Source organism: Schistocerca nitens, chromosome 4, assembly GCF_023898315.1.
Source record: "Schistocerca nitens isolate TAMUIC-IGC-003100 chromosome 4, iqSchNite1.1, whole genome shotgun sequence".
In the NCBI taxonomy this organism is placed as follows: Eukaryota; Metazoa; Arthropoda; class Insecta; order Orthoptera; family Acrididae; genus Schistocerca; species Schistocerca nitens.
Genome location: NC_064617.1, coordinates 113643221 through 113669309, shown reverse-complemented (window position 1 = coordinate 113669309; position 26089 = coordinate 113643221). Strand labels below are relative to the sequence as shown.

The window sequence follows — 26089 nt, the reverse complement described above, 5'->3', positions numbered from 1 at the left end:
ACAGAACTATTGAAAGTTTATTAGTGAACGCAAATATGTGGAGCTCACGCTACAGGATGCAAATTCCAGACTAGACGGTACAGCAAACAATTCGCCTGCGAGAAAGAAATCCGTTTTCAATTAAATTTACACACGCCATCTGACTGAAAGATAAAATGACTCAGATTGAAATGTTGGCCATGAATTCTGATTGTTATTAAATTTATTGGCTTTCCTGTGTATCCGGAACGTTCGTCTGCTCTGCTGCGTGTCCCAGCTTGTAATAATGATTTGACTGTTAAAAAAATCAAATTTCATTTGCTATACTTGCGATGTGCAATGCAAGACGGCATCTTACCAGTACACAACTCGCGATGTGCAATGCGAGTTTGCAAACAGTCATGAAAGTAAAAATGTGACAACAATACACAATTTCATAAAGTTCTGAGACCTACTCAAGTTACCAAAAATAGTTACGAAGAATTCTCCTGTGTTCAGTTGCCTTCCTTGACACTTGTTTCAACTATAAGCCAAAACCTATGTTGCATTATAAAATTCTTGCAGCAAACTTCAACCACAAGCAATTTTCCAACGATAAGAAGCTACACGATTATACACATAAACATTTGAAGTATCTTGAAAGATGGCTGTTGTATTTCTTCTATTAATATAATATCATTTGCTCAATATTTTTCCTCAAAACGTACTATTACGAAATCCCTTTTTAAACAATGCTGCCACCACTACATAGCACGCGAGCCTCCATCCTTTTCAGACAATGTACGTTGCCAGACTGTCCAACATAAACTGACCGCTACTGCCACCCTCTGCCTTAATCTATCATCTCTATCGGCACCTGGTAGCTGGGCGTTCAGCGCGACGGAATGGCATGCCTAACGGCCCGGGTTCGATTCCCGGCTTGGTCGGAGATTTTCTCTACTCATGGATTGGGTGTTGTGTTGTCCTTATTACCATCATTTCATTCCCATCGACACGTAAGTCGCCGAAGTGGCGTCAACTCGAAAGACTTGCACCAGGCGAACGGTCTACCCGACGGGAGGCCTTAGCCACACGGCATTTCCATTATTACCGACATCTCTGATCTCAGACACAGTCTTACAGGGAATACCGTTATAACGATATTACAGTGGCTGAGTACATACACTCCTGGAAATGGAAAAAAGAACACATTGACACCGGTGTGTCAGACCCACCATACTTGCTCCGGACACTGCGAGAGGGCTGTACAAGCAATGATCACACGCACGGCACAGCGGACACACCAGGAACCGCGGTGTTGGCCGTCGAATGGCGCTAGCTGCGCAACATTTGTGCACCGCCGCCGTCAGTGTCAGCCAGTTTGCCGTGGCATACGGAGCTCCATCGCAGTCTTTAACACTGGTAGCATGCCGCGACAGCGTGGACGTGAACCGTATGTGCAGTTGACGGACTTTGACCGAGGGCGTATAATGGGCATGCGGGAGGCCGGGTGGACGTACCGCCGAATTGCTCAACACGTGGGGCGTGAGGTCTCCACAGTACATCGATGTTGTCGCCAGTGGTCGGCGGAAGGTGCACGTGCCCGTCGACCTGGGACCGGACCGCAGCGACGCACGGATGCACGCCAAGACCGTAGGATCCTACGCAGTGCCGTAGGGGACCGCACCGCCACTTCCCAGCAAATTAGGGACACTGTTGCTCGTGGGGTATCGGCGAGGACCATTCGCAACCGTCTCCATGAAGCTGGGCTACGGTCCCGCACACCGTTAGGCCGTCTTCCGCTCACGCCCCAACATCGTGCAGCCCGCCTCCAGTGGTGTCGCGACAGGCGTGAATGGAGGGACGAATGGAGACGTGTCGTCTTCAGCGATGAGAGTCGCTTCTGCCTTGGTGCCAATGATGGTCGTATGCGTGTTTGGCGCCGTGCAATTGAGCGCCACAATCAGGACTGCATACGACCGAGGCACACAGGGCCAACACCCGGCATCATGGTGTGGGGAGCGATCTCCTACACTGGCCGTACACCACTGGTGATCGTCGAGGGGACACTGAATAGTGCACGGTACATCCAAACCGTCATCGAACCCATCGTTCTACCATTCCTAGACCGGCAAGGGAACTTGCTGTTCCAACAGGACAATGCACGTCCGCATATATCCCGTGCCACCCAACGTGCTCTAGAAGGTGTAAGTCAACTACCCTGGCCAGCAAGATCTCCGGATCTGTCCCCCATTGAGCATGTTTTGGACTGGATGAAGCGTCGTCTCACTCGGTCTGCACGTCCAGCACGAACGCTGGTCCAACTGAGGCGCCAGGTGGAAATGGCATGGCAAGCCGTTCCACAGGACTACATCCAGCATCTCTACGATCGTCTCCATGGGAAAATAGCAGCCTGCATTGCTGCGAAAGGTGTATATACACTGTACTAGTGCCGACATTGTGCATGCTCTGTTGCCTGTGTCTATGTGCCTGTGGTTCTGTCAGTGTGATCATGTGATGTATCTGACCCCAGGAATGTGTCAATAAAGTTTCCCCTTCCTGGGACAATGAATTCACGGTGTTCTTATTTCAATTTCCAGGAGTGTATACCAAACTCGCAACTTAACTCACATTTATGGCCAAAACATCCTGAACATCGCCATGGCAAATAGGACAACCCGCTTTCAGATTGACATAAGGTTCCCCAGTTACGATGCTTGGGATAACCGTAGGAATGCTTCTGCTGTCATAAGAAATCACATCCCAGACCATAACTCCAAGGTGCAGGCAGGTCCAGTGTGTACTGCTCGCTGGACAGGTTGGCTGCAAGCCCTGAACCGGCCTCCTCCTAACCAGTACTCTTCCATCACTGGCACCAAGGCAGAACCAGCTTTCATCAGAAAACACAACAGACCTCCTCCCTGCCCTCCAAGAGCTCCCGCGCGACACAAATGAAGTCGCATATGGCTGTAGTTTGGGGTCACTGGAATGCACGCTGAAGGGCATCTGACTCGGAGCTGTCCTTAAGGTAACTGATTTGTAACAGTTCGTTATGTCTCTGTGGTGCCAATGCTGCTCAAATTGCTGCTGCAGATGCGGTTCGAACCTCCAGGGCCATACACCGAGCATGATGGTCCTATGACGTCGTTCAAACCAAGGTTACTAAATAATAAGGTTGGGCAGTAAGCGCTCTGCTCTGCCATTGGCTGGCCTAGTGACGTCAGCGTGGAAGCAAGCGCTCAAAAGCAGACGACACGGCATGCGCGTTTACGTCAAGTTTTTGGCGGAAGATTTTGTTTATACCAGAATTGAGATGTCTAAACTGCTTTTCTGCTGCTAAACTATCACAGTTAAAACTGATGAGTTATATTCTTTCTCATCTTATGCCTCACACATCGGCAAAATATCAGATCACAACCACACTGACACACACTTGAAATTCGAAACCTCGGCTCAAATAAATCAGAAACTATTCATTTAATCGCATTGAAATGAATTTACTTAAGAGCTCGAAGTTGCACACACTTGTTTGTAAGAACAGCATTCCTTCTTTCTAAAGCCGCTATAGTATTCATGAAAGTAACTTTATCCGTGTCTGGAAAAAAACTGTCATCTGTACATGTGCTCTTATTATGATGTTCCTTATTTGGTGACAGCTTTTCCAGAGTTCCCAGCGATCTCTTATGTAGTTCTCTTTTCGTATAACGTTTGGTTCTGTCTTCTGTTGCGGGTGACACATTGACAGTCGCATTACTGCACGGCAAATTGCACGAAGAAACTGCATCTGGCTTGAGCATTCTTTTTCGGGGCAAATTAAGCAATTCAGACTGTAAATCCCTTAAGTAATCTGTTTCTGCGAAATGGCGAGAACATATTCGTGCATGCGCAACATTTACACTGTCTTTCCTTCAACATTTCGACAACCATAGTTTTTGTAATGTTTCATTACGCGGGAAACTGTATCACATTACGTCAGTTCCCTTTGTGCTCCGGTTGTAGGAAAAAAAGCCCGTAAAAGCAGAGCCTGGCATTGTAAAAATTAATTTTCTCACTCACTTGTAGAGTCTCCAATAAGAATTTCACACGACGAACCGTAAACTATAGAGCTGGCGAACACAATGTTGATCCCGCTGTCCACTATCGCTAACTATTTCTGTTCCGAATCAAATATCAATTACAGCAAAAACCGTTAACACTCCCGAATTCCGAATGTTTCCGCTGTAGACTGAGTACCTCAGAAGAAAGAACTCAATCAAAATACTCCTTCAAACACAAAACAACACAAGAAAAACAATCACACACAATTCGAACTGTGTACTGTTTGGCACAGCTGCTTCCACCGTGACGTCATGCGCACAACTGAGAAAACACGTTGCTTTCTGCGCATAGCTTTCTGCGCCCCCCTGGTTCAAACTCAGTGAGACGTTGATGATGGCGTCTTTGTCGCCTTAAAGCATTGTTGACTAACAGCAACTCACCACGTCCAATATGAAAGGTAACTAACCATCACAACCGTTACAGCGAGTATTTAACGTGATTTGCATCTTCATGGTGGCGCTAGTACCGTCATTCTTGCGCGACTTTCGCGAAATATGAACAGATGCATCTTTTAGATGCAGAAACACGCCTACCAACTTTCGTTTATGTCGCACAAATCCTCCTTGCTGTAGCAACTTTTTTGCGTCAGTGTAACTGTATTTACAAACCCGCTTCTTTTTGAAGGTTTTCCAAAGTTTATATTTTAACTTACTGCGTCGTTTTAGTCATGCTCGGCGCTTACGCGCCATTGTTTACAACATCATTGATAATTTAGAAATCACTTCCGGGGCTAAGGAAAAAATAAAGTGAAGGTCAAAGGCATTGCCTCCCCTGGTGTCCTTGACTGTACTTGTATATCTGCAAGTGATATCACGAATTTTCACTTGTAAAGCATGTGTAAAGGACGATAAATTTAAGCACTTAGTTCAGACAAGTATTTGCACTACACCTTGTTGCAAATTGTGACCTGTTATGCAGTATTTTTAAAAAAGTATGGTGTTCCCTTCATTAGGGGTATTTTTACTTTTGAAACATTTTACTATGCTTGGTCGCTCACTGCACTAATAATCCGTAATTTAGGATTCGTAATTTCGCGTCTTATCTCTTATCATAGTTTCTCTGCTCATTTAAAGTGTCGTTTCTGATAAGACTTAGACTGTACGGGGGGGGGGGGGGGGGAGGGAGTGCAAGCCATAACCCATTCTGTAACAGCTCCTTCGAGGGAAAAGAACTAAAACCCTCTTCGTTGCTGGACTCTTAACACAACGCGAACGAATTTCTGTACGGGTCAGAGCCGCGTCAGTTCTGCACGTATTTTGACGGATCCAGTTTGCTGATCTGAGGCCTGTCATTATCCGCTAACATGCAGGCCTCGTCTGTCGGCTCTAGTCTGTAGAGTTTTGAACCGTAGGAGGCAAGGAAGAGGATGTTGTTACGGGTGGCTGATATCCTCTTTCTAGAACATAAGTGCACACGTGGATTAACAGGGTTATTTATTTGCATGAATAGATTCCTGCTACTTATGTTCAATACTGTTCATGTGTTGTGGTACAAGCTCTTCCGTAATAGTCCTTTTGCAGACAATATCGGTGATCTTGCTATTACACCAATCGGGTCCTGCTATGTACTGTCGTAGCCTAAGCCCGCTCTGAGAATCAATGACAGACGACAAGGTAGAATGAGTCAGTGAGCTAGTGACTGAGAGACAGAGGCCTCCAGTCAGTGCAGGCGGCCAAAATACTTGTGGTCGAGAGGACGTGGCCGGCCTGTTGTTAGCCAGTCTGTCTCTGGCCTCTCTCGTGAGAGGCGTGCTTGCTCCTGCGCCCACTACCGGTGTTCTTGCTACATCTTTGCCCGGTGACTGAGTCCCTTTGGCGCATGTCCGCAGCTCGTGGTCGTGCGGTAGCGCTCTCGCTTCCCACGCCCGGGTTCCCGTGTTCGATTCCCGGCGGGGTCAGGGATTTTCTCTGCCTCGTGATGACTGGGCGTTGTGTGATGTCCTAGGGTTAGTTAGGTTTAAGTAGTTCTAAGTTCTTGGGGACTGATGACCATAGATGTTAAGTCCCATAGTGCTCAGAGCCATTTGAACCATTTTGAACCTTTGGCGCAGATCGGCAGAGTTCTGCGATTTATCTGCAGACCCAGCACTGCAGGCCAAAGCTTACAGGGAACGGATTTCTGTAGTTGCGACTGTGTCTCACCGAAAGTACGTTATAGAGCGTGACTTTTTAGACATTATTTATTGTAGTATATTTTTGAATTGTAACACTCGTTTATGTCGTCGACTTTAAGTATGGAATTAGTAGGAAGAAAATTGTAGCAGTCGCCAGAGAGTTCTTTGATGTGTACTCATTTATTTCTCGGGATAAAAATCGCACAAAATGAGTCAAAAAATGGATTGACGAAGGGCAACACTACGGGCACTCAAATCTGATTCAAAATCATGGGCTATCCTCTGAGTATGCTGAAAGTTTAATATGCTAGGAAGAGGACGTCCTTGATCCTTTGTGAAGTACCGTGATTCGTAATACATATAAAATAATGGATGTAACACGCCTATAGAAAACAGTGTGTTTGGAAAGTCACTGTCCAGTAGACTAACGACTACAGATGTTGATTATGTTGGAAGTTCGAGACAAGGTTGGCGGAACCCAAGTTGGCAGAACTGCTTTCTCATAGATATGCTATTATTTTTTAATTCGCTCTGTTGTTGTGTGACATTTAACTGATTGGTTCAGCTGATGAACGCTGTTGGATTCGATGTATAGTATTTAGTTGTTGAATTTAAAAGAACTGTTTTTCAAACTATGTACGTGAGAGGCACTTCAGAACAATGTCTACAGGAAGTGTTTTCAAATGAAATTAAGCGGGTTCAAACTCTTATATCTTCCCGTGGACATTTCCAATATATGTTCTTATTTCACAGGAAGTTCCCGAACATCATGTACAACAATGAGCATAGTGTAATGAAATTTTCGTTGGCAGTCACCATAGTGATGGTTAATACAACTTATCCTCCCGTTTTCCACTTCTTTCAGAGATCTGCAGTTTTCTGTACTCTTCTCTGAAACTTGTTTTGAAATTTTGTCGCTGGGATTTTCTTACATTTTGGTCCATAGTTGGAATACCGTCTAGAAATGTTCCAACCATGTCTTCGGACATGCTATTTTTTACAATCTTGTCCGTGTAACGTTAATTACGAAGCATAAATAAATATAGTATTCCTTCCTGTTCAAGTATTATTTATGCAAATGCAATTTAATGCTTTGATAAAACAAGGTAATGTTCTGAAGATTTCCTTTTTTTATAATCTGCCAATGTTCTTTGCACCGTAATAAAACAAATACAAAACTTTGTGAATTCAAGATATTTCAGAGTAACGAAAACTACTACTTTTTGATATGAACAGGTGTTGTTTATGTACTTGATTTGTGTAGTCTGCACTCCTAAGATAGCCCGCCCGGCTAGCCGTGCGGTCTAACGCACGGCATTCCGGATTGGGAAGGAGTGCCTGGTCCCCGGCACGAATCCGCCCCGGCGGACTAGCGTCGACGTCTGGTAAACCGACCAGTCTGTGGATGGTTTTTAGGCGGTTTTCCATCTGCCTCGGCGAAAGCGGGCTGGTTCACCTTATTCCGACTCAGCTACAGTTTGTCAGCGATTGCTGCTCAAACAAGTTCTCCACCTACGCGTACACCACCATTACTCCACCACGCAAACGTAGGGGTTACACTCGTCTGGTTTGAGACATTCCCTGGGAGGGGGGGGGGGGAGGGGGGGGGGTCCCACCGGGGGCCGAACCGCACAATAAGCCTCAAAGAGTGGATCGGTGTGGGGCGGCGGAGGGGTGAAGTGGACTGCGGTAGTCGTCGTCGGTTTGTGGACCACTGCGGCTGCGGCGGGGACGGAGCCTCTCTGTCGTTTCTAGTGCCCCGGTTAACATACAATACAATACAATATGATGCTCCTAAGATAATGCACAAACAATGTGTTTCGCTGTGCAATTGTATACGTTTATCGATGTGGTCATTGTTCTACTGCTTCACTATAGTTTGTAACAACTAAAACTTGCTGTCACCTGAGAACCACTGGAAAACTCACACACTCTCTGAGCGTGGCCCCTTGCAGAAACTTGCTCGCATGTGTCCGGGTAGGGAGAAAGGATCGCCGGTTCGGAGAACTGCCGGTGGCGGCCTGCAAGTCGTGAGCCCACTTCAAGCTGCCGTCACACGGGACCAGTCAGCTAACGTTGGTGCGGGCGTGGACGGGGCGGGGCGTCCAACGTCACAAGGCACAGCGCTGGCGGTACACGGGGCGAGCTGCTTAACGTGACTTTTCGCTCTCAGCGTTCTACAGCGCCACTTGTCAGTCTTATTTGACTCGCAAACGAAACAGTTTGCTTACGGAAATGGACGCACATGAGATTCCTACGTTAGGCCTACAATAACGCACATTTGCCCCTTTATCCGTATGCTAGTGATGTTGATGTTGTTCTGTCCGTAGTACACATCAGTAAAACTTTGAATATCCCTGAATATGATATAAGACAAAAAGGAAAGTTCTATGTGCAGTCTTTGAGGACATCAGGTTATAAAACTTCACAGAATCTAACAAATTTACTCCTCAGAGACAGTGCACTTGTATTTACAAAACATCGAGTATTACAGAAATTAGTTGTGTTAGTTTAATAAGAAAATCCCACAACCTTTTAGAAAACCTAAGGTGCAAACAATGTGCACGTGGTGGGACACGACTGCACTACACACTGCATCGCAATTTGGCATCTCTACAAACCACACTAAGCTGAAGTTCTGCGCTGAATTACGAGGGTGAGTTAAATGAAAACCTTAAATATTTTTTAAATATTATTTATTGTGCAGAAGTGGTACAAAAGTGTATCACTTTTCAACATAATCTCCCTCACGCTCAATGTAAGTCCTCCAGCGCTTACATAGTGCATAAAGTCCTTTAGAAAAAAATTCTTTTGGTAGTCCGCGTAACCACTCATGCACCACGTGGCGTACCTCTTCATCAGAACGGAACTTCTTTCCTCCCATTGCGTCTTTGAGTGGTCCAAACATATGGAAATCACTTGGGGCAAGGTCTGGTGAGTATGGTGGATGAGGAAGACACTCAAAATGCAGGTCTGTGATTGTTGCAACTGTTGTACGGGCAGTGTGGGGCCTTGCATTGTCATGTTGCAAAAGGACACCTGCCGACAGCAATCCACGTCGCTTTGATTTGATTGCAGGCCGCAGATGATTTTTTAGGAGATCTGTGTATGATGCACTGGTGACAGTGGTCCCTCTGGGCATATAATGCTCCAAAATGACGCCTGTTTCGTGCCAAAAGAGAGTGAGCATAACCTTCCTTGCTGATGGTTCTGTTCGAAACTTCTTTGGTTTTGGTGACGAGGAATGGCGCTATTCCTTGCTCGCTCTCTTCGTTTCCGGTTGGTGGAAGTGAACCCAGATTTCGTCCCCAGTAACGATTCTTTCAAGGAAGTCATCACCTTCTCGTTCAAAGCGCCGAAGAAGTTCTTCACAAGCATCAACACGTCGTTCTCTCATTTCAGGAGTCAGCTGCCGTGGCACCCATCTTGCAGACACTTTGTGAAACTGTAGCACATCATGCACAATGTGGTTTGCTGACCCGTGACTAATCTGTAAGCATGCTGCAGTGTCATTCAGTGTCACTCGGCGGTTTTCCTCCCCTATGGCTTCGACAGCTGCAATGTTCTGTGGAGTCACAACTCGTTGAGCCTGACCTGGACGAGGAGCATCTTCCACTGAGGTCACACCATTTGCGAACTTCCTACTCGATTCGTAGAATTGCTATTGTGACAAACATGCGTTGCCGTACTGAACCTTCGTTCCTCGATGAATTTCAATAGGTTTCACACCTTCGCTACGCAAAAACCGAATAACAGAACGCTGTTCTTTCCTGGTGCAAGTCGCAAGTGCGGCGGCCATCTTTATACTGATAGTGCGACGGTATGTGTGCATCTGAACTATGCTGCCACCTGCAGGCCATTCTGCACGCTGTTTGTTGCACGCTTACCAACTTACAGGATAATTGCGCGAAATTTCGATTTGTTATTACAAATTTCGGGTTTTCATTTGGCTCAGCCTCGTACGTCATCTTTTGTGTGACGATCTTCTGAAGGCTTCAAACGCCGTTTACAAGGGGCATTCAATAAGTAATGCACCACATTTTTTTCTCAGCCAGTTTCAGTTGAAAAATGCGAACTTTGTTGTGGAACATCGTGGCATATTCCCACTTCAGCCACTGCAGTTTCATGAAGTTCCCATAGGTGGCGCGCTATATGTAGCCTTCAAAATGGCATCTGTAACGGAGGTGTGTTCCAGGTAGAGAGCTGTCACTGAGTTTCTTTTGGCGGAAACCAGAGAATCGCAGGTATTCGTAGGCGGTTGCAGGTTGTCTGTGGAGACCTGGCAGCGAACAAAAGCTCGGTGTGTCGTTTGGCGAGGCGTCTGTATTCATCGCAACAAGGTCGCGCAGACCTGTCGGATCGCTCGCGTGCCATCCGGCTTAACACAGCTGTCTCCCCTGCAATGTTGGAACGTGCGGACACTCTCATTCGAGATGATAGACGGACCGCAAGAAAACACCTCGGTGTACAACTGGACGTCTCTGTGTGTAGTGTTGAGACACGCGTCCACCAGTTGGGTACTCAAAGGTGTCTGCCCACTGGGTCTCTCGGCGCCCAATAGAAGACTATAAAGAGCAACGAAGGACAATCTGCGTGGAACTGCTTGCGCGTTACGAGGCTGATTGTAACAAGTTTTTGTCGAACATGTTCACAGGCGATGAAACATGGATTCGTCACTACGAACCGGAAACAAAACGCAATCCATGGGGTGGCCCACACCACCTCGCCTCCGGAGAAACAGTTCAAAGCCACATCCTCAGTTGGCAAAGTCATGGCGACCAACTGCGGCTTTGAAGAGATTGCACTGATTGATGCTCTCCATGACTGTGCGACGATCAACTCTGAAATAAAACTTCCTGGCAGATTAAAACTCTGTGCCGGACCGAGACTCGAACTCGGGACCTTTGCCTTTCGCGGGCAAGTGCCCTACCATCTGAGCTACCCAAGCATGACTCACGCCCCGTCCTCACAGCGCACACTCCATTGCAGAGTGAAAATCTCATTCTGGAAACATCCCCCAGGATGTGGCTAAGCCATGTCTCCACAATACCCTTTCTTTCAGGAGTGCTAGTTCTGCAAGGTTCGCAGGAGAGCTTTTGTAAAGTTTGGAAGGTAGGAGACGAGATACTGGCAGAAGTAAAGCTGTGAGGACGGAGCGTGACTCGTGCTTGGGTAGCTCAGATGGTAGAGCACTTGCCCGCAAAAGGCCAAGGTCCCGAGTTTGAGTCTCGGTCCGGCACACAGTTTTAATCTGCCAGGAAGTTTCATATCAGTGCACACTCCGCTGCAGAGTGAAAATCTGATTCTGGAACTCTGAAATCTGGAAAACGGCTTCAGTATCTCGGCTGGCACAGAAATGCAATCGAACTTCTCCTTCTCCATGATAACAGAAGGCTTCACACAAGTATGCGCACCCGAGAGGAGCTCACAAAACTTCACTGGACTCTTCTGCCTCGTCCACCTTACAGCCTGGATCTCGCACTTTCCCACTTCCAAGTGTCTGGCCCATGGCGGATCCACACCAAGGGAAGGAGTTCGTGGATGATGGAGAAGTCGTTGACGTAGCAAGACGTAGGCTCCGACGTCGAGCAGTGAATGGTATCACGTGTAAATACTGGCCCTCCCAGTAAGGGGTCGTAAAGCCGTCGCATTGAGAGGAAATAGAACGGAACTGGGGTTTTGTAGCCGAAAGAGTGAGCAATAATGTGGTGTATAGGAATCCTGAATAAAACCAACCTACTTTCACAAAAAAACGTGTTGCATTACTCATTGAACGCCCCTCGTAATTATAACAAGTCCTACGTTGATGAATCTTCAATGTGCCATTACCTTAAAATAGCGTACGTTCGTAACAACCGAGTTGTAACACGCAAATAACTAAATACGATAATTCTTTAAACACGACTATGACGTTTCCTGTCAACAACAAATCGTACCAATACCGACGCGTTCTCGAGAGATCCTCAACGCTAAGAGACAGTTTAGATTCATAGGGTTTAAGTTATGACATAAATCCCACCGAATATGCCCTTCATCTGAGGACGACTGATACAATATGGCGTCTCGCCAAGTTCTGCTTGTGACGTGGTCAGGTTTCTTTCTTCTTATTGCTTCTAGTTTACGCGGCATTATCCGAAATATAGCAGCACTTATGTTGTGTTTCACGTGACGAAATAGCTCCTAAACGTGAAACAGCAGAAAGTGACGTCACAAAACAATTAGAGTCCCACGTCAAAGTTGGATAACTCGCCGACGGTTTAACGCGAGGGCGGCAATTGAGGGTTTTCGGGAATTCATCGGAAGTATCCGTGGCCCGTCGCTAAAATCCACTCGTGTATGGCCAGCTATTGTGTGGTCAAAGAACCACCAGAAGGGGCAGTTTTTAGGCCCCCGTACCGCTTTCGGTAAAAACGGAACCCTTGTGGAACGACGTTGTTGTCCGTGTGTCTATCTGTTTGCCAATCTGTCAAACTGTTGAAACCCTTTTTCTGAGGAACGTTAAGAGGTGTCAAGATGAAATTTATGTCACATGCAAAAGGTAGTTTGGCGGTGAAAAAGCTTCTAAATAAATGCAATCAAAAGATATGGCCATTTATGTCACACATTTTGGTACTCGCAGTCACTCATAGAAACCTATAGGGTACCTCCCCCCCCCCTTTGAACTATAACCATGAAATTTGGCAAGAAACAAGTAAAGGAAAAATCTGAACAGTGAAAATTTGTAATTATATCGGACGAAAAAATTTTCTTTACCATTTGTGATGCGACTCTTTGTCCTTTCATCGATCTGCTAAGACTTCTGCTTCCCAGGAAAGGGTAGGCGTAGGCGCTACAGTCTGGACCCGCGCGAGTGCTACGGTCGCAGGTTCGAATCCTCCCTCGGGCATAGATGTATGTGATGACCGTAGGTCTGTTAGGTTTAAGTAGTTCTAAGTTCTAGGAGACTGATGACCTCAGCTGTTAAGTCCCATAGTGCTCACAGCCATTTGAACCATTTGTGCAAGAGTGTAGAATATAAAAGTGTGCTTATGTTTTGGAAAGGACACGTGGTAGTACGTCCTCCAGATCAGATGAGAGGAAACGTAGATACAAAAATGGTTCAAATGGCTCTGAGCACTATGGGACTTAACATCTGAGGTCATCAGTCCCCTACAACTTAGAACTACTTAAACCTAACCAACCTAAAGACATCACACACATCCATGCCCGAGACAGGATTCGAACCTGCGACCGTAGCAGTCGCGCGGTTCCTGACTGAGCGCCTAGAACCGCTAGACCACCGCGGCCGGCTAAACGTAGATACCAACAGACGGTCAGCAATTGCTTTTTGCCACGCAAGAAACGCGACATGAACTGTTTTATAATCTAAAAATAACGCATGTAAAAAGAAAACTATATCGTTCTAATAACTCACGGGTTTGCTGCTGGGTGACGTCGTCGACCACCGCAGATATTTCGCCAGGAGCACACCCTGCCATTCCCAAGGCACAACTGCAAGGAGGAAGCAGTGTGCAAGGGAATTTAATACCTCGGTTCACAGAGGAGAAACAAGGAAGATACCACACACAGAACAAGTAACCGCAGTGTCGACGCACAGCAAAGATAACCAACATGAGGAATATCGATAGTGACTATTAATCAACAGGTGAGGTAGTCCTAATTTTGTCCCTCTGTTTTTTGATGAGAGACAGAGCCGGATTCCAAGCAGCGCTTAAAGAAAATCCACCATCTCTGTTTATAAGGCTGCTTGATAGTTTGATTTCAACAGCTTCTTTAATAACACTATCCCAATAACTGGACGTGCAAGCCAGAATCTCCGTGTTGTTGTATTCCATAGGATGACCGGTGTCAAGGCAATGTTCTGCAATAGCTAATTTGCCCGGCTGTTGTAAGCGTATGTGACACTTATGTTCAATACACCGGTCTTCCTCAGTCCTGATTGTCTGACCAATATATGACATGCCACAACTGCTAGGAATACGATAGAAACCAGCCTTACGCAAACCAAGACCATCTTTTACGGACGCCAACAGGACCTTAATCTTAGAAGGTGGTCGAAAAACACATTTCACATCATATTTCCGCAAAATACGGCCAATCCTGTTGGAAATGCTTCCTGCGTAAGCCAAAAAGGCCGTAGACTTAGGTGCCACTTCGTTGCTATCGTCACTCACCCGTTGCACAGAAGCCTGACAGCGCAAAGCACGTTTGATCTGCCTCTCACTATAACCATTCTGACGAAAGGTGACTTCGAGATGTGATAGCTCAGCTGCCAAACTTTCAGGGTCTGAGATAACATGGGCCCGATGAACCAAGGTACGAAGTATTCCTTCACGCTGAGCTGGATGGTGACAACTATCGGCTCGCAGTCAGTGTGAGTAGGCTTCCTATAAACAGAATGTACCAACGAACCATCAGTCTTCCTTCTCACCAACACATCAAGGAAGGGAAGGCATCCATTCTTTTCCACCTCCATAGTGAACTGAATAATCGGGTGGATTGAATTCAGATGTTCCAAAAACCGGTTTAAATTCTCACTCCAATGAGGCCAAACAACAAAAGTATCGTCTACATTTCCGAAAAAAACACGCAGGTTTCAAGGTCGCTGACTCGAATGCACGTTCCTCAAAGTCCTCCATAAAAAAATTGGCCACAATAGGTGACAACGGGCTTCCCATTGCAACTCCATCAGTCTGTTCGTAGTACTGACCATTGAATAAAAAGTAAGTGGAAGTCAGCGCATCTCGAAACAAATTTGTTAACTCGACACCAAACTTAACCTCAATTAGCTGCAACGAATCAGAGAGAGGAACGCGAGTGAAAAGAGAAACCACATCGAAACTGACTAAAATATCAGTCATTCAAACGCAATGCCTGCAATCGACTTAAGAAATCTGCAGGGTTTTTAATGTGGTGTTCACGCCTACCTACTAGTGGGCTCAGCAAACGAGCAAGATGTTTAGCTACACTATATGTCGGAGCACCTATATTAGAAACAACAGGCCTCAGTGGGACAGCCTCTTTATGGACCTTCGGGAGGCCATATAATCTAGGTGACACAGCTCAGTAAGAATTAAGACTCTTGACAGTCTCCTGTGACAAAGAACTTTTCTTCAGGAGGTTATTAGTCTTTCTCTCAACACTCTTAGTAGGGTCAGCACCGATTTTGCGATACGCCGAATCATAAAGTTGACACTGTATCTTTTGACTGTCATCGTGCTTGTTCAACAAAACCTTGTCATTTCCCTTGTCGGCACATTGCTTCCTCCTTGCAGTTGTGTCTTGAGAATGGCAGGGTGTGCTCCTGTCGAAATATCGGCGGTGGTCGACTACGTCACACGGCAGCAAACCGGAAAGTTATTTGAACATTCAATTCGCCGGGAAAAGTTAAGGTCTCATATATCGTTCTAAATCGCACTGAAGACGCATTAGAGTAATAAAAGGCGAAACGCGTCTGAGAGAAACAAATTACAGTTGAAAGGTCTCTGTTGGATTCCTTTCATGTTAATTTCTTAAATCTGTTGTCATTTACGGCATACATTCCACTTCTAAATTTACTGTGGTGTTTCTGACTCTATCTGGGAGGAGACTGAACAGTGGAACATGTTACTTTTACACGTAATCAAGAACGATCTGGCACACTACTACACTTTAAAACACAGTTTATATGTAATGTATGTCACACAGTCTCATACGGAACCTACATCCGCTTTCTTTTATATACTGTATATGATAAGATACTGTCATTCCCCTTCCCTTCTGTGTGAAAGAATGAATGAGCAAATGTATTTCTAGTTGCATGCTTGATGGTAGCAGACAAGCCCGTCTGCTAGAGAACAGTAGGACCAACGTCGGAACAGGTAGCTACGCTTTCTAAAAGCAAAGAGGTTTCTATTCTCAGTATGGTCCTGTCTGTCGCTTGTCATGTTGGTATAGGAAGCTGCCTCTCTGGTCACTTCCGTTTGTATCTGTGAAGCACCCTCGGTAGGGGCCCATGGCAGTCGGTCCGCGGCGAGCGTCTGAAGTGGTAAGATCTCCGGCTAAGCGCGTGTCTGCTAAGTCCATAGGACAATGGATTTCTTAAGTTCAGCCTAACTGAAAATTTAATCACCTTTAGTTCAGGTTTAGATCTAAAATATCTTATGTTATCTTAAACTGCAACGCAGTGTAATTCGAGTGTGAAGTTCAGAATATCTTCCAGTAGTTGCTTTTTCACTCCTTTGTGAGTAAAGTGGAACCACGTGTTGATGAACCATAACTCTAACTAAGATCATCAATCTTAAATGCGAATGTGTGTAAGATTATAACGTCTCGTCTTGACAATATTTTTCAATATAGCAACTTTTCTTTATGTTCAACCCACGTGGGGTGTACTTTGTGAGACCAGTACCACGTGCTTATACAATTATTTGACCCATCAGGTTAATAGTAAGACGATAGTAACCAGTTCGAGGTTTTTCTTTTGTAAATTGCGTTTCGATGTAATTTATTTTAATTATAAAAATTATTGTGGAGTTACACTGTTTGTGTAAAGCAAGTTGACCACGTGAAGCATGTGGTGTAATCATCAAAGTAGCCCTCAGCCATTCTTTTCGGGAAGATTTCACAGAGAGTTAGTATGAGTTTAGTATACCAGTGTGTGGTAATTTCATGACGGACAGGATTGCACTTCGAACGTAAATTCTTTGGGTGAAAATTGAATCGGTTGGTTGTGGTTAATTTCCTCTTGCATATGTTTCAACGTTCTTCGTGTGTTATTTCATGAATGCAGTGTTGTATGCAGTCTCCCAATCTTGGTTCGCTATTTGATGTGTTCCGTAAGATTACAAACTCACATTTTCACAATCCTAAATAAGGCACCAGTTTAGTTATGAATCAAGTTTGATATACTGAAATTTTAGCGGAACAATGATCAATGTTAAAATAAATGTCCAAATATAAACTGATTTATTTCTTTTTATTTAAATTCTCTTTTATATATATACAGGGTGTTACAAAAAGGTACGGCCAAACTTGCAGGAAACATTCCTCACATACAAAGAAAGAAAATATTTTATGTGGACATGTGTCCGGAAACGCTTACTTTCAATGTTAGAGCTCATTTTATTACTTCTCTTCAAATCACATTAATCATGGAATGGAAACACACAGCAACAGAACGTACCGGCGTGACTTCAAACACTTTGTTACAGGAAATGTTCAAAATGTCCTCCGTTAGCGAGGATACATGCATCCACCCTCCGTCGCATGGAATCCCTGATGCGCTGATGCAGCCCTGGAGAATGGCGTATTGTATCACGGCCGTCCACAATATGAGCACGAAGAGTCTCTACATTTGGTACCGGGGTTGCGTAGACAAGAGCTTTTAAATGCCCCCATAAATGAAAGTCAAGAGGGTTGAGCTCAGGAGACCGTGGAGGCCATGGAATTGGTCCGCCTCTACCAATCCATCGGTCACCGAATCTGTTGTTGAGAAGCGTACGAACACTTCGACTGAAATGTGCAGGAGCTCCATCGTGCATGAACCACCTGTTGTGTCGTACTTGTAAAGGCACATGTTCTAGCAGCACAGGTAGAGTATCCCGTATGAAATCATGATAGCCGGCCGAAGTGGCCGTGCGGTTAAAGGCGCTGCAGTCTGGAACCGCAAGACCCCTACGGTCGCAGGTTCGAATCCTGCCTCGGGCATGGATGTTTGTGATGTCCTTAGGTTAGTTAGGTTTAACTAGTTCTAAGTTCTAGGGGACTAATGACCTCAGCAGTTGAGTCCCATAGTGCTCAGAGCCATTTGAACCATTTGAAATCATGATAACGTGCTCCATTGAGCGTAGGTGGAAGAACATGGGGCCCAATCAAGACATCACCAACAATGCCTGCCCAAACGTTCACAGAAAATCTGTGCTGATGACGTTATTGCACAATTGCGTGCGGATTCTCGTCAGCCCACACATGTTGATTGTGAAAATTTACAATTTGATCACGTTCGAATGAAGCCTCATCCGTAAAGAGAACATTTGCACTGAAATGAGGATTGACACATTGTTGGATGAACCATTCGCAGAAGTGTATCCGTGGAGGCCAATCAGCTGCTGATTGTGCCTGCACACGCTGTACATGGTACGGAAATAACTGGTTCTCCCGTAGCACTCTCCATACAGTGACGTGGTCAACGTTACCTTGTACAGCAGCAACTTCTCTAACGCTGACATTAGGGTTATCGTCAACTGCACGAAGAATTGCCTCGTCCATTGCAGGTGTCCTCGTCGTTCTAGGTCTTCCCCAGTCGCGAGTCATAGGCTGGAATGTTCCGTGCTCCCTAAGACGCCGATCAATTGCTTCGAACGTCTTACTGTCGGAACACCTTCGTTCTGGAAATCTGTCTCGATACAAACGTACCGCGCCACTGCTATTGCCCCGTGCTAATCCACACATCAAATGGGCATCTGCCAGCTGCGCATTTGTAAACATTGCACTGACTGCAAAACCACGTTCGTGATGAACACTAACCTGGTGATGCTACGTACTGGATGTGCTTGATGCTAGTACTGTAGAGCAATGCGTCGCATGTCAACACAAGCACCGAAGTCAACATTACCTTCCTTCAACTGAGCCAACTGGCGGTGAATCGAGGAAGTACAGTACATACTGCCGAAACTGAAGTGAGCTCTAACATGGAAATTAAGCGTTTCCGGACACATGTCCACATAACATATTTTCTTTCTTTGTGTGTGAGGAATGTTTCCTGAAAGTTTGGCCATACCTTTTTGTAACACCCTGTATATATAGGTTGTCATAAGACGACTATTAAAAGATTATAATTAATGTTAGTCTGGTTGGGAATTTGGTAAGCTAGACTGGATACCTGGTGAAACAGTTGCTCACAAGGGAACCTCCCCATCGCACCCCCCTCAGATTTAGTTATAAATTGACGCAGTGGATAGGCCTTGAAAAACTGAACACAGATCAATCGAGAAAACAGGAAGAAGTTGTGTGGAACTATGAAAAAATGAACAAAACATACAAACTGAGTAGTCCATGTGTAACATATGCAACATGAAGGACAATGTGAGTTGAGTAGCGCCGTGGTCCCGTCGTTAGATTGAGCGAATGCGGAACGAGAGGACCTTGGTTCGAGTCCTCCCTCGAGTGAAAATTTTACTTTCTTTATTTTCGCAAAGTTACGATCTGTCCGTTCATTCATTGACGTCTCTGTTCACTGTAATAAGTTTAGTGTCTGTGTTTTGCGACCGCACCGCAAAACCGTAAGATTAGTAGACGAAAGGACGTGCCTCTCCAGTAGGAACCGAAAACATTTGTGCGGAAGTTCATAGGTCAACCGATCCCTCCACAGGAAAACACGTCTGATATATTCTTTACGACACTGGTGATGGCATGTGCGTCACATGACGGGAATATGTTGTCGACCCACCTAACTTGCACACTTGGCGAATGGGAAAAAAGATTCTTCTACCTTGCCCGATTTAGGTTTTCTTGTGGATGTGATAATCACTCCCAAAAAAGTGATGAAAACATAAGAGTTTGTCACATAAACTGCAACAAATGAATGCAACAGTTTCACAGTCGCACAGTTTTCCCTGTGCTCTGTCAGAACATACGTTTTTTTACGTTTTCAAATGTTTCCGTGTGTAGACCGTCAAATCCTGCATATGTTCAAGCAAATCTAAACATGTCCTGGAATTTTGGAGAGCGAAGTTGATTATGTGTGAGTGCCTGAACTTTAATAATTGTCTGAAAATAAAAAATTGAACTTTTCACTCGAGAGAAGCTTTGAACCAAAGACCTCTCGTTCCGCAGCTGCTCACGCTAACCACAGGACCACGGCGCTCGTAAGCTGACTCTCTCCTAGATGTTGCCTACCTTGCGCATGGACTACTCAGTTTGTATATTTTGCTTATTTTTTTCATAGTTCTACACAACTTCTTCCCGTTTTCTCGATTGATCTGTGTTCAGTTTTTCAAGGCCTATCCCTATGCCAACTTATAACTAAATCTGAGGGGGGTGCGATAGGGAGGTTCCCTTGTCAGTAATGCAAGGTTAACTTCCCCAGATAGCTCACACCTTTTAACCCGCTTTTATTGTCTTGAATATGAGCACCGCTTTCAGAACAACTTAATGCATCAACATTACACAGTGCAGCAAGCAAAGGAGGTTTTTATTTGCAAAAGAAATATATCCACTTTAGTTGCTGATCTAGCTGTGTCTCTGTGCATCATAAATAGGTGCGCAGCTTCCAGTTTTTGTTTTACCGTCTCGTTACCTCGGGCGGTCAGGTGTTTAGACGGCGGACGCCGTGGTGTGCCAGGTGGAGGTGGTGGTGCGCGAGGCGCGCGACGTGCTGGCGCTGGAGGAGGACTACGTGCGGCTGCAGGGCGGCTACGTGCGGCTGCTGTGGCGCGTGGGGCGCGCCGTGTGCCGCCTGCTGGCGGGCGACGCGCGGGCCGCCGACGTCGCCTCCGACGTGCTGGGCGCCTGGCTGCGCGCAGAGGACGCCACGCGCCGCGATATGGCCCGCATGAGGCTGTTCAGCCGCAGCGCGCGCGGTCAGTCCCTCCACCTGTGCTCTGTACTGCAAAACACGGCGCTGGCCAACTAACAGCGAGGCGCCACGGTGTTTCGATCACGAATTTACTTCAAACTTTGTACACCTTTAGTAGCCCAATAAAAAATCATCATGTGCAAGTACCAAGGCACACCACTCTGGTGGTTCCGTCAAAATCGCAAAACAAGTTTTACTTGTCTATTATCTACCTCATGTACAGGGGATAGGCGAAATAATGTGAACACCTCTACTTACCCTACTGGCCACTAAAATTGCTACACCAAGAAGAAATGCAGACGATAAACGGATATTCATTGGACAAATATATTATACTAGAACTGACGTGTGATTACATTTTCACGCAATTTGGATGCATAGATCCTGAGAAATCACTATCCAGAACAACCACCTCTGGCTATAATGATGGCCTTGATACGCCTCGGAATTGAGTCAAAAAGAGCTTGGATGGCGTGTACAGTTACAGCTGCCCATGCAGCTTCAAAACCATGCCACAGTTCATCAAGAGTAGTGACTGGCGTATTGTGACGAGCCAGTTGCTCGGCCACCATTGACCAGACGTTTTCAGTTGGTGAGAGATCTGGAGAATGTGCTGCCTAGGGCAGCAGTCAAACATTTTCTGTATCCAGAAAGGCCCGTACAGGACCTGTAACATGCGGTCGTGCATTATCCTGCTGAAATGTAGGGTTTCGCAGGCATCGAATGAAGGGTAGAGCCACGGGTCGTAACACATCTGAAATGTAACGTCCACGGTTCAAAGTGCCGTCAATGCGAACAAGAGGTGACCGAGACGTGTAACCAATGGCACCCCATACCATCGCGCTGGATGATACGCCAGTACGGCGATGAGGAATACACGCTTACAATGTGCGTTCACCGCGATGTCGCCAAACACGGACGCGACCATCATGATGCTGTAAACAGAACCTGGATTCATCCGAAAAAATGACGTTTTGCCATTCGTGCACCCAGGTTCGCCGTTGAGTTCACCATAGCAGGGGCTCCTGTGTGTGCTGCAGCGTCAAGGGTAACCGCAGCCATGGTCTCCGAGCTGATAGTCAGTGCTGCTGCAAACGTCGTCGAACTGTTCGTGCAGATGGTTGTTGTCTTGCAAACGTCCCCATCTGTTGACTCAGGGATCGAGACGTGGCTGCACGATCCGTTACAGCCATGCGGATAAGATGCCTGTCATCTCGACTGCTAGTGATACGAGGCCGTCGGATCCAGCACGGCGTTCGGTATTACCCTCCTGAACCCACCGATTCCATATTGTGCTAACAGTCATTGGATCTCGACCAACGCGAGCAGCAATGTCACGATACGATAAACCACAATCGCGATAGGCTACAATCCGACCTTTATGAAAGTCGGAATCGTGATGGTACGCATTTCTCATCCTTACACGAGGCATCACAACAACGTTTCATCAGGCAACGCCGGTCAACTGCTGTTTGTGTATGAGAAATCGGTTGGAAATTTTCCTGACGCCAACACGTTGTAGGTGTCGCCACCGGCGCCAACCTTGTGTGAGTGCTCTGAAAAGCTAATCATTTGCATATCACAGCATCTTCTTCCTGTCGGTTAAATTTCTCGTCTGTAGCACGTCATCTTCGTGGCGTAGCAATTTTAATGACCAATACTGTACTTGGGAATGGTTTATTAACAAGAGCTAGGACCCCCATTTGCCCATAAAACAGCTGCGATACTGGCATATAATCATCGTATACTCTCGAGTGGAGTGTTATGCCACTCTTCCGTCAGAACCTCTTTTAACCCCTGCAGTGACGAGGGAGGCGGAAATCTGCTCCGGAGTCGGCTCTCCAATACGACCCACAAGGGTTCGATAATGTTCAAGCCCGAGGGCTGTGCTGGCCAGGGAAGGCGCTGCGGTTCAGTTGCGTGCTCCTCATACCACGATTGTACTGTCCTGGCTGTGAGAGTGGGTGCGTTATCGTGCTGACTTATGGCATCAGTGTTGGGGACAACATTTGAATCGTGGTGTGCACCTGATCACCTAAAATGTTCACTTAACCGTTGGACGTAACATGGCCTTTGAGAGTAATATTGGGACCAGCAGAATACCATGATATGACTGCGTACACCATCACACTTCCACCTCCGTGCTTAATCGTTGTAATCAAACAATCAGGATTCTAGTCTTCTTTTGGCGTTTTCCGAACGTAAACGTTGAGACGTTGGGCCATATGACATGTTTCCACTGATCAGCCGTCCAAGGTTTATGCTCCTGACACCATACTTTACGATTCTTTGCGTTGGTTGTCGTCACTAATAGTTTCGGTATAGCAGCCCGTCCATGAATATTCGCATTATGGAGTTCTCGGCGAACAGTATCGATAGATACAGGTCTCGAAGATGGCTATTGAGGTCTGAAGTGACTTTAGCCGCCGTAATTTTATGTTGCTTTAACTCAGTTCGTGTTAGCGATCTGTCATTTAGTTTTCATTTGGGTCCACTATTACACTTGTCTTTCCATGTTTTGTGTAGGTTGTCATGACTGTTGAACAGTTGCTCTTGGAACATTCAATATCTTGGCTGTCTTGGTTACTGATGCTCGAGCTAGTAGGGCCCCCACAACCTGCCCTCTTTGGAACTATGTTAGGTCATTGCACGTCGACGTCGGCCTCTGAATGCAAATACGAACTGTGTACTACTCGTAAACAACGGTACTGAGCACGCAGAGTCCAGCGCGACACGTGCCTTACCTGCGTTGTTGACCGTCAAACACAACCATTCCATTACTACCACAGTTTACATTATTTTGGCCATCCCCTGTATCTGTGCGAAGGTGCCGTCCGTAAGATATCAGTAGCTACATCAGGACCGTGCTTCTCCCTCCACGTCGACCGATGGCCAGGATAGGGTATGCCTCGCTGCAGTCGCGGCTTCCGCCGAATGTGATTGAAGAAAAACATCCCCTCGTCCGGTGGAATGCCGTGTAGCGGGCAGTGCTGCTCTTCCGTCGGATGTCCAGTCCACCTGGTATGTGACGGTTAATGGGAAGCAAGTCTGCCAGTCTCACCTCCACCGGATCCACGTGGCGCAAACGCCATTAGGTACCACGTGTGACGTGCAAAGCGACGACGGCTATCGACTCGTGCGCGGCGAGTCGAGTAATGTTTGGCTTTTGGTCCGCCAGATGCTGCCGTTCATCACACGCACGACTCCTGACGGCATCACCCACGTGCTAAGACCTACTCAGTGACCCATATTAGCGGCCACGTAGTCCACTATCTGTTTGGTGGTGGTGAAAAATCAGCCCTCGATATCTGGCAGTACCTTAACGACCGACAATGTCCAGTACTTAAGAACCCAAAGTAGCATCAATATTTCTCGAACTTTCTCCGGAGCGCTTTCCACGACTCCCCTCGCAGCCGGATCGTCCATGCAAAGAGCAGCTGACAAATGATCCTTCTTCCATTTTACAGACACGATCCGCTCAACGGTTATTCATACACACTTCCGAGAAGACGTGCATCGATCGTCTGCTGATGTGTCACCACCACGCGGGATTTTCTTTCCCGCTGATGTCGAAGGCGATTGCCATTCTTTGCGAGACGTGCTTCTGCGACGGACATGGATTCATTTATGACAAAATAAAAAAAAAATAGTAGTAGCAGTAGTAGTAGTAGTAGCATGTTATTCTGCCTTACGGCAGGTCTTGTCATGGGTTAAGCCTCTTCCACTTTTGTCTGTCCATAGCCAGTCTTTTCATTTTTGAATGTTTCTCTCCTTTAATATTGTCCAGCATTTGATACCTTCTTTCTCCTCTTCCCCTTTTTCCCTCCACCATTCCATCTATTCCTTCCTTCAATAAACAGTCCCTCCTCAAACAATGTCCTATCCAGTTCCGTTTTCTCTTTCTGATGAATTTCAGCATGTTTCTTTCTTCTCCAACTTTTCTTAATACTTCTTCATTCCTTACTCTGTCTTCCCATTTCACTTTTTCCATTCTTCTCCATATCCACATCTCTAGCGCCTCCAATCTTCTTTCATCTTCCTTCCTCAATGTCCAGGTCTCAGCACCATACAGTGCAATGCTCCAGGTGTAACATTTGGCCAGTCTTTTCCTCACATCTTTGTTTAATGGTCCGCAAAGTAATTTCTGTTTCCTCTTGAATCCTTCTTTTGCTATTGCAGCTCTTTTCCTAATTTCTGTTGAGCAATACATATCATCCATTATTACACTTCCCAAGTAATTGAAGTTATTCACTTGCTCTATTTTCTCTCCCCGTATTTCCATACGGAATTCTGTCAAACTCAAATGGCTCCAAGCACTATGGGGCTTAACTTCTGAGGTCATCAGTCCCCTAGAACTTAGAACTACTTAAATCTAACTAACCTAAGGACTCCACACACATCCATGCCCGAGGCAGGATTCGGACCTATGATCGTAGCAGCAGCGCGGTTCCAGATTGATGCGCCTAGAACTGCTCGGCCACAATGGCCTGCCGACATTTTCTCCCCTTTCCTCCAATTACCATACTTTTCGTTTTCTTCTTGTTAATCTTCATTCCATATTTTTCTAACTTTGTGTTTAGATCATCTAACATTTGTTCCATCTCTCTTGCACTCTCTGGCATCACAACCACGTCGTCTGCAAATCGTATACATTCTACTCTCCAATCCCCTATACAAACTCCTCTCCTTCCATCAAAACTTCCATTAATAATTTCCTCTTGATAGATGTTGAACAGCGTTGGTGATAAATAAAACAACATTGTCTTACACCTCTTCCAAGTTCAGTTTCTTCACTCATCACACCTCCTATTCTTTCTCTTGCTCTCTGGTTCAAATATAAATTTCTAATTAGCCGTCTATCCATCCAGTCAACTCCATGTTTCCTTAGGATTTCCATTAGTTTGACCCACCTGACACAGTCAAAAGCCTTCTCAAGATCAATGAACGCAACATACACCTTCCTTTTCTTCTCCATGTACCCCTCTCCCCTATCACTCTCAGTAGCCCAATGGCATCTCTAGTTTCCACTCCTCGCCTGAAACCAAATTGTTCATCTCCTAGTACACAATTCGGCTTTCCATATAGCCTTCTGTTGAGCGTCCGCAGCAAGACTTTGGTTGCATGCGATATCAGGCTCACTGTTTTACGTTCCTCACACTTTTTGCTGTTCTTTTTTCTTTTCTATAGGTATTAAGAGACTTTCTGTAAAGTCCTTTGGCCGTTTTCCTGTCGTGTATAACTGATTACACAATTGAATCAAGTCGCTTCTTCCTCCAATGACTTTAACAGTTCCGCAGGAATCTCATTAATTTCCAGTACCTTTCCATTTTTCATCTCCTTCATAGGTGCTTCGATCTCACTAG

General features: G+C 45.9%; 1 protein-coding gene across 1 annotated transcript in view; it reads left to right on the top strand.

Moving 5' to 3' along the window:
- LOC126252149 (uncharacterized) overlaps positions 1–26089 on the top strand; it is a 169979-nt gene that overhangs the window by 58806 nt on the left and 85084 nt on the right. The window contains exon 3 of the mRNA XM_049953017.1: positions 20493–20730. Coding sequence (XP_049808974.1) covers positions 20493–20730 — 238 coding nt within the window. The remainder of the gene's footprint in view (positions 1–20492; positions 20731–26089) is intronic.